Genomic DNA, 9,984 nt, shown 5'->3' with positions numbered 1-9,984 from the left:
GTCTGTGCAAAAATTCTTCTAATTCAATTTAAATCAAGCCAGTCAAGGAAATTTCAGACTTATCCAAGTTTACACTTTAAGAAGTCTAGCTTCCTGTGAAATGTGAGAGAAAGAGATTCAGTATTGATGCTATAGATTTCAGAAACCTGACTCTAACAACAGATCCATTCCTAAATAAGACCAGTTATGGAATTAGTTCCATTTAAAAACCATAGTATGTGCTAGACACTGGGAATAGGATAAAATCCGTTCTCTCCAACAGCCCTGGCGGCGCAGCGGGTTAGTGCGGCCTGCAGCCCAGGGTGTGATCCTGGAGACCCGGATCGAGTTCCGCGTCGGGCTCCCTGCATGGAGCCTGCTTCTTCCTCAGCCTGTGTCTCTGCCTCTGTCTCTCTGAATAAATAAATCCTTGAAAGCAAAGCAAAACAAAAACCTACGTTCTCCAGAGCTTGTGCCAGCCCATAAACACGGACTAAAATGAAAGAGATTATAGAAAGGACAGTGAAGGAAGTAAACGGGGCGCTAGTTACAGTATTTCCAGAAAGTTTAACATGCTGACCTCAACATTTTAAGTGCCTTCTCCATGCGTGCACACAGGGTAGACCTCAAGGTTACTTGTTCTAGATTGACAGGTGTGTTGAGTGTAGGTGGGACGCGGAAGTTTTCCATCCTAATGTAAACGGAGGGCTAGTCCCTTGGTTTCAGACTCTCACTCCCAGAATGAATTGCTCACCTCTCCCCTCCCCCCATGCCCCCAAGCCCCTCCCACAGGAGTTTGGAGCCATCGCTGATTCAGTGGTAGGTAGCCTCCTCCTAACACAGTAGTGAATTAAAACTCAGACATGCGTATTGAGAACTTAGAGGAGTCTACGGCCATACCACCCTGAACGCGCCCGATCTCGTCTGATCTCGGAAGCTAAGCAGGGTCGGGCCTGGTTAGTACTCGGATGGGAGAACTTAGAGGAAATGGCAACATTCAGAGTAACCGTGAAGTGTGCTCCCCTCCCCACTGTCCCTGTGCTTATTCTTCAGGTCAGCCTCTTTTCTTAGAAGCAGTACAGCCAGGGGGAGGAGGAATGTGTCTCGGATTTAAGCTTTGAAGAGGACAAGTTCGATCCGCCAGAAGTGGACTAGCATTTTGAATCTCCCGGGACGCCAGGTCTTCTGCTTCCTGGGGAAACTGCTCCACACCCCGACCCTACACCTCAGAGCGGCTGGAGTCTGGGTCCTTGCAGACTCCAGCAGCCCAAATCCTTCCCTGTAGCTCGGCGGGAGGTAGTGGTGGCCTTTGCAGGGGAAGGGAGGCTTGGCCTGGGGATTCTGGGGAAGAGGCTTGAACCAGGGGCTTCGGAGCCCAGCCGCACCCCAGCTGTGCCAAGCTCACAAAGGTGGTAAATAAAGGGTGGGACGCAGGCGGGGGAGGGGCGCGCAGTTGCTAACAATGGGGGCGTCACCGGGCTCCCTGAACATTTCGGTTTCTCTGGCGAGACCGAGCGCCCCACTGGCTTGGGTCTCTGCTCCGCAGAGTATCATGTCCAGGCTTTGCCTCTCCCTTTTTTTTATTTTACCTGGCAACCGTCGTGGTTGTTGGGCCAGGCAGCTCCGCTTCCCGCGTGGGCCCGTCGGACCTCCGGCCCTCGGAGATCCCCGGAACCCCCGGAACCCCCGGAACCCTGGTCTTCGCACTCTTCTGAACTCCTGCATGAATCGCTCCAGGCACTTACCCACCCCGCAGAGGCGGGGGGGGGCTTTAATAACTTGAGGTCCTCTGCTCCAGCCCAGATATCGGCCCCGCCTAAGCAGTTGACTGAGACTTTGGTTCCATTCCTGGACACGGATTCAAATGGTGAGCTGCCCCCAGAGACAGATCAGTATCTGAATGACAAGCCAACCCTGCACGAAAGGCTCTTACAAGTGGTTCCAGCGTTGGGTGATGAGAATCAGGCCATAGTTCTACCTCCTCCACTCAAAAGTAAGATGAAAACTGGAGATGAGCCAGAAGATCACCAGTCATTGGAAATACTTGCTCCACCTCTGGACAGTCAGGGTTTAAACCAAAGAAAGTTTTTTGTTTCATCCCCAAACCTGGACAAAGATCTAGTTCAGCATCGAAGGCTTGCCAAAGTTGTTATTGGAACTCCAACCAATTTGCAAATAAAGAGCTCCTAGAACAACTGCAGGACGATTATTCAGATTCTGGTATGGATATCATATACCCTGAGGAAAACCGACCAATGGATTTCCCAGGGGGACCAGATCAACCCCCAGAGCTCCCTGAGGAGCTTGAAATTTCTTCACTCCTGCAGGAGACCCCTGCAGGACCTCTCCAGTCCACTGTAGAGGAACCTGAACCTTTGTGCCTGGAGTGGAGGCCCAGGCCAAGCATCCAGAGTCCCCTGAAGAGACAGAAACACCTCCACTTCTTCAGGACGCTCTATCTCAGCCTCCAGAGATCCTTAAGGAAGCTGGAAATTCTGTAAGCCCACAGGAGGCCCCAGCTGAACCTTCAAGTACCCCTGAAGTCCAACAGGAAGCCTCAGCTCAACCTACAGAGGCACCTGAGGAAGTAGAACCTTGGACCCCTCAGGAGGCCCCAGCTCAGCCACCAGAGGAGAAGGTACCACCTCAGGAGGTAAATGTGCCATCTCTGAGTCAGAATGAAGCTCAGCGGCCAAAATTACACAATGTCACTGTTAAACCTGTAGATTTGGCACTTACTGTAACTGTGACTCAGCCTCCACAGCACCCCAAGAAGGCTGAGCCTGCAATCCTGCAAGAACAACCAGCTCAGCCACCAGAGCTGTCTTTGGGGGAGGTGGAACCTATTCCAACCCAGCAGGAGCACCCAGCTCAACCTCTAGAGCATCATGAGGTGAAAGTTGCACCTCCAGGTCACCATCAGGTTCAACAGTTAAACCTGCCCAATATCACTGTTAAACTTGCAGGCGTGCAGGTTACTGTAACACCAGAACCCACTACAGAGGTGGGACCTTTGCCAGTTCAACGTGAGTCTGTCACTCAGCCCTCTGTGCCCCTTAATGTGGAACCTTTTGCAACCCAGCATGAAGCCCCAACTCTGCCTCCACAGTCCCCTGAGGAGAATGAACATTTGCCATTTCAACAGGAGACTCCAACTGAGTCCCCAGAATCTCCCACACAGGAGAAACCTCCAACACAGCAGGAGACCCCGTTCAGACCGCTGGAGAGGTTAAACCTTCACAACCCAGCAGGACACCCTGGCTCAGGATTCACAGGCTCCTGAGGAGGGTGAATCACCTTCAACCCAGGAGGAGGCCCTGGCTCAACTTCCAGGGACTCAGGAAGAGAAGGAACCTTCTCCACCCCAGCAGGAGGCCCCTGCTGAGCTTCCACAAATCCCTGAGGAGGGTGAACCTTCCTCAATACAGGAGGAGAGCCAGGATCATCATGCACAGACTCCTGAGAAAGCTAAACCTTCTTCAACCCAGCAGGAGGCCCCAACCCAGTATCCACAGGCCTCTGAGGAGGGAGAACCATCTCCAGCTCAGGAAGAGGCTCCCACTCAATTTCCACAAATTCATGTGAAGAGTGGGTTTCCAGAACAACATCCAGCCCCTGCTGAAAATGTTGAACCTTATCCAGATCAGCAGGGAGTACCAACACAGACTGGAGATCTTCCTGAAGAAACTGAACTTTCTCCAAGCCAGCAGTGGAGCTCATCTCTGCCTCAGATGCCTGTCGTAGGTGTAGAACCTTCTCCAGTCCAGCCTGAGCACCAGGCTCAGCCTCCAGAGTCCTCTACAGATATTGTAGCTCAGCCTCCAGTACATCATGAGGTGACATCCTCACGTCTAGGTCCTGGTGAAGCTCAGCATCCAATGTTGCCCAATATCACAGCAAAACCTGTAGATCTGGAGGTTTTCATAACTCCAGTGCCCACTAAGTTTGAACATGCTCCAGGGCAGCAGGAGGCCTCTGCTCAAGCTCCAGTTCCCCCTGAGCAGGTTGAATTTTCTCCAGCCCAGTCCGAGCTTCTTTTCGAGTCTCCAGAGACCCTTGAAGATGAATTTCCTCCAGGCCAACAAGAACTCATAGTAAAGACTCAGACCCTCCTAAGGAGATGGAACCTACTTCAGCCCAACAGGAGGCCCCAGCTGAGCCATCAGAGCCCCATAAGGAGATTGAACCATCTTCAAATGAGTACACAGTCTCAGCTCATTCTCCAGGGCCCACTGAAGACGTCAAGCCTCCAACCCAACCAGAGGTTCCAGCTCAGCCTCCTGTTCCCCAGCAGGTCCCAGCTATATCTCCTGAGCCCCGACAGGAGGTAGAGCCTTCTGCCACACAACAGGAATCCCCAGCCCAGTCTTTAGAACTTGCTGACAAAGTGGAACCTCTTCCAGTCTCTCAAAAGACCCCTTCTCAGCTTCTACAGTTTCCTGAGAAGGTGGAATCCTCTCCAGTCCTGCAAGAAGCTCCATCTCTACCTCTAGAGCCCCTTAAGGAGGTAGAACTTTCTCCAGCCCAACAGGTGGCACAGACTCAGCCTTCAGAGCTCCCTGAGAAGCTAGAGTCATTTCCAATTCTGCAGCAGGCTTCAACTCAGTCTCCAGAGCCCCATCAAGAGTCAGAACCTTCTCCAGCTCAGCCTCCAGAGCCATCTAAGGAGGTTGAACCACAACTTCCAGTCCATAACGAGATGACAGTTCCACCTCAAGGACAAGATCAAGCTCAGCGTTCAAGCTTGCCCAGTGTCACTGCTAAACCTGTTGACTTGGAGTTTACTGTACCTCCAGAGCCTTCTACAACCCTGCAGCAGACTCTAGCTCCTCCAGAGGATCCAGAGGTGACACTTCCACATCCAGAACATGTTGAGGCTCAGAGTCCAAATTTGTCTGAAGTCACAGTTCAACCTTTAGATCTGGAGCTTACCATAACACCAGAACCCATTACAGAGGTTGAAACTTCAACGATGCAAGAGACTCCAGGTCCTCCTTTAGAGCCACCTGACGAGTCTGTAATGCAGCCTCCCATGTATCGGGAGGTGACAGTTCCAACTCCAGGTCAGGATCAAGCTCGGCATCTATTGTTACCCAATGTAACGGTTCAGCCTTTGGACTTGGAGCTTACCCTAACTCCAGAACCCACCACAAAAGTTGAACATTCTACAACCGTGAGTAAAACTACTGTTCCTCCAAAGGACATGGAAGTGACATTTGCACATCAAGAGCAGGTTCAGGCTCAGCATCCAATCTTGACTGAAGTCACAGTTCAGCCTTTGGACCTGGGGCTTACCATAACTTCAGAATTCACTAAGGAGATTGAACTTCCTCAACCTATGCAGGAGACTCCAATCCAGCTTCCAGAGCCACCTAAGGAGGTTACTGTAGCTCAATCTCCAGTATATCAGGAGGAGACCATTCCAACACCAGGTTGGGATCAAATTCAGCATCCATCATCACCCAGTGTAACAGTTCAACCTTTGGACCTGGAGCTTACTGTAAGTCCAGAACCCACTACAGAAGTTGAACATTCTACAGCCCTGAAAAAGACTATAGCTCCTCCAAAAGACGTGGAGGTGACATTTGCACATCTCGAGCAGGTTCTGTCTCGCCGTCCAAACTTGACTAAGGTCACAGTTCAACCTTTGGACCTGGAACTTACCATAACTCCAGCATCCACTACAGAGATTGAACCTTCTCCAACCATGCCTCTAGAGCTGCCTAAGGAACTTGTAGCTCAACCTTCCATATATCAAGAGGCAGCAGTTCCAACGTCAGCTCAGGATCAAGCTCAGCACTGTGTCACCAAATGTGACAACACAACCTTTGGCCCTAGAGCTTACCATAAGTCCAAAACCCACTACAGAGGTTGAACAGTCTACAACTCTGCATCAGACTACAGCTCCTCCAAAGGACCTTGAGGTGACATTTCCACCATCAGAGCAGGTTCAGGTTCAGCATTCACCTTAAATAAGTCAAAGTTAAACCTTTGGACTTGGGGCTTACCATAACTCCAGAACCTACTACAGAGACCAAACCTTCTCCAACCATGCAAGAGACCCCAACTCAGCCTCCAGAGCCACCTAAGGAGGTTGTAGTTCAATATCCATTCCATCAGGAGGGGACAGTTCCAACCCTAGGTCAGGATCAGGCTCCGTATCCAACTTTACCCAGTGTCACAGTTCATCCTGTGGACATGGGACTTACCATAACTTCAGAACCTACTACCCAGGTTGAAGGTTCTACAACACCAAGACTACAACTCCCCTCCAAAGGACCTTGAGATGACGCTTGCGCATCTCGAGCAGATTCAGAGGCAACATCCAAACCTGACTGAAGTCACTGTTCCCACCTATGGACCTGGAATTACTGTAACTGCAGGATCCAATATGGAAGTTGAACCTTCTCCAGCCAGGCAAGAGACCCCAAACTCAGCCTCCAGAGCCACCTAAGGAGGTAAAGTTCAATATCCATTTCATCAGGAAGTGATGAGTCCAACTCCAAGTAAGGGTGAAGTCCAGCATCCAGAATCACCCAGCATCACATTTCATAATGGGGGCTTGGGGCTTACCATTACTCCAGAACCTATTACGAGGCTAACATTCTGCAAACCACGAAGAAGACTACAGCTCCTTCTCCAGCGGACCTTGAGGTGACACTTGGCACATCGAGAGCGTGTTCAGAGTCAACAGCCAAACCTGACTAAAGTCACTGTTCCAACCTATGGACTTGGAAATTACTGTAAGTCACCAACCAGAGTCATCTGAGTCGGTTCTCCCCCCAACGACTCAGCCCTCAGTGGTGCATTTTGCAAAATACTTCCCAGAAAAGGCATATACAACTTCGACTGAGCACCAGAACCAGAGTGTTACCACAAATGTCAACATATGTGAGCTCTGTACCTGCAAGATGAGACGCTATCGTGTACTGGTTTCAGCCCAAAGCAGAGGCTCCGCAGAGTGCCTGTGCCAGAGCCCAACACGGACAACAACACCTTCACCTCTTGTAAGAATTGCCTTTTCTCATTTGTTCCCTGCCTCCTGCTTGACACAGCAGGCCTTTCTTTGAGGTCTTCCTGGGCCTTCGTCATCTCCCCAACCATGTTGACTGACTCTCTCTTTTTACCTTTTCTTTGACAAACTGTCCTTATCTTCATTTTCCTGTTTGCTGTGGTTCCCACGTCTGCACTCGTTTACTTGTAATTGTCCTTATTCTTTATCCAGTTTTTTTAGCCCATGATTTAATCGCTTACCTCTACTACCTCCCATCTTTATAGCAACATGTCCCTCTTTCCATCTCCTTGGTGATATACAAAAAAGTGGTTAAGAGTAGAGAGTTCCCGGAATTAGACTGCCTGGGTTTGAATTGAGTTCTGTCACTTATTAGCTTTTGATTCAATTTCCTTAAGCTATAAATGGGGTATAGTTACTACCTTGTGGGATTATTGTGAGATTTGGTGAGTTAATACATATATAAAACACGTTTTCAGTGGCCTCACATATATTGAGTGTTAGCTATTATTTGATTTCCTCAGCTATGTTTAGAACTCATCTTGTCCCTTGTTTTCTATATACAGCACCCCTTTGATGCCCCGCCCAGGACTCAGTACTGTGGCAGCCCATGCAAGTATGGCATTGTCTTTAGAATATGAAATAATGGTGGGAAGAAAGGAATAGGCATAGAAAGACAGGTGACCTATAATTAAGTACAGACTATAGGTTCTGTAAGTCACCAGAATCTGTAATCAATGGAGTGTAGGGGTCAGAGAAAGCTGCATGGATAAGCTAAAACTTCAGCTGAGATTTAGAGTGGCTATGATTTGTTAAATACAGCAAGAATAGGAGTATAGTCTAAGCAAAGGCACAGCTGCGAGAATGATCAGGAATTAAGAATTAGCTTAGAAAAAAAAAAGAATTAGCTTAGGAGGGCAGCCCCAGTGGCTCAGCGATTATTTAACGCTGCGTTCAGCCCAAGGCGTGATCCTGGAGACTCGGGATTAAGTCCCACATCGGCTCCCTCCATGGAGCCTGCTTCTCCCTCTGCCTGTGTCCTCTTCTTTCTCTCTGTGTGTCTGTCATGAATAAATAAATAAAATCTGGAAAAAAAAACATTAGCTTAGGAAGCAGTGAAAGATACGGTTATGAATACCCTTGACTATCAGCTAGAAGGGTTTGAAAGTTATGCTGAGATATAGAGAGCCATTGAAAGTTTTCCAGAAAGACATATGTATCACTAAAACAAGAGGATTGTTTTCTATTCCCTATGTAGAGAGATCTAAAGAGGAAAGCTTGATCCAGGGAAACCAGAAAGAATGGTCTAGCAAAAGCTGGGAGTAAAGTGACAAGGGGCCAGAACAGAATGGCTGTGATAGGAGTAGAAAGAAAATCCTGAAAGCATCACAGAGGAAGAAGCAACAAGACTGCGTAACTGCTGAGGGAGTAGTGGGCAGGGTGCATCCAGAAAAGAGAAAATCAACTATAACTCTCAGAAATTTCTGTCCCGGATGAGCAGGTGGAAATACAGCAGTTGGGAAGGACAGCCAGTTGGAGGAGATAAATTCAGGTTTAGGCATCTTTTATCAGGGAACATAAAGCAACCAGAAGGCATTTTGGTTGACTGGAAATGGCCACTAGGCAGATGATGGGCAGATGGCTATCTGTTTTGCCTTATTTCTGACTCCCCTGAAAAAAATGTGTATATAAACGGAATAGGGGGGGGATTCCTGGGTGGCTCAGCGGTTTGGTGCCTGCCTTCGTCCCGGGGCGTGATCCTGGAGTCCAGAGATCGAGTCCTGCGTCGGGCTCCCTGCGTGGAGCCTGCTTCTCCCTCTGCCTGTGTCTCTGCCGCTTCCTCTCTCTCTCTCTCTCTCTCTCTCTGGTCTCTCATGAATAAATAACACCTTAACAAATGAATAGGTAAGTTGTTGCTGAGGGAAGAAGATAAGTTAAAGGTAAGATTCAGTCATATACAGAATTAGTGATTAAAACTGAACTCAGGCATTTCATAGCTTTTTTGAAATACTTGCAATTCATGGATACATTCTCATTTTTTTAATGTCACAAGCATATAGGATAAAATGTGAAAATCCCACCCAACCCCCTACCACCCATAAGATAACTCCTGTTACCATTTTGGTGTCTGTCCTTCCCATCACTTTCCTTTGCAATTTTCCCCTAATCAGGTAATACTTTTGTTCCTTGCTCAGTAATTTGTTGCTTTTCCCTATGTAACATGTCTAAGAAATCTCTCCATATTAGTTCCTCTCATTTCTAACTTCTCCTAACAGCTGGACAGATTTCAAAAGAAGTCACTGGGCCAAAGCTTTGGTGTTCCTGGCATAGGATTTCTTTACCTTTGTTTCCTGGCATAGGATTTCTTTACCTTTGTTTTCTTTACCTTTGTTTGATACTTTTTTTTGCCATTTTTCGGTTCAATTATTTTCTCATTGATTTACAGAAAGAACCATTTTAACACATAGAGGTGATTTGGAGAAAAATACCATATTCATAAAGTAATTAACTGGCATTATCTATCCAAGAAATTAGACAAATAGGAAGTTCCGGTTCTAAGGAGATGGCTTGTTTACACCATGGCCCCACATTTCTTTATTAATTGTGCAAACTGGGATGCTGATAGCTATGGATATTAAGCTGGTATTTTCTGCATTTGCATATTCCCCCAAGGTTGCCTATGATTCTTTACTTATTCTGTTCATTCTTTTCCTAACTAGTCAAGGATCTGAACTGTGTTTCTTCACAGAAATTTCCAAGGAAACGCTATTTTACATTGAGGAGAATACATGGAAGCCATACCGTTGGACTGAGAAATTGTGAGTATTTTTCTCCGAATACGAATACAAAACACTGCATCCTGAGATCCTTCTTAGTCAAAAATTTTGAAGTCAGTATCTTGGAAGGTATTTCCTCCATATCCAAATCAACCTCATTGATGGCAATTCTATGTTTATCTTGAAAATTGATGTACAGGCTACGCTGCATCGGGG

At 47.8% G+C, this 9,984-nt stretch overlaps 1 protein-coding gene across 1 annotated transcript; it reads left to right on the top strand.

The window, feature by feature from the left end:
* Window positions 1-4,076: 4,076 nt before the first annotated feature.
* On the top strand, window positions 4,077-6,246 carry LOC125755813 (leucine-rich repeat-containing protein 37A3-like). The gene has a single exon (XM_049114622.1). It carries the CDS (start codon window positions 4,100-4,102, stop codon window positions 5,852-5,854), a length of 1,755 nt encoding a protein of 584 aa, XP_048970579.1. The 5' UTR covers window positions 4,077-4,099; the 3' UTR covers window positions 5,855-6,246.
* The last annotated feature ends 3,738 nt before the right edge of the window (window positions 6,247-9,984 follow it).

This window comes from Canis lupus, chromosome 9, assembly GCF_003254725.2.
Source record: "Canis lupus dingo isolate Sandy chromosome 9, ASM325472v2, whole genome shotgun sequence".
Classification (NCBI taxonomy): domain Eukaryota; kingdom Metazoa; phylum Chordata; class Mammalia; order Carnivora; family Canidae; genus Canis; species Canis lupus.
Note: the sequence above shows the minus strand (reverse complement) of the source record. Positions and strands in the feature narration are given on the sequence as shown.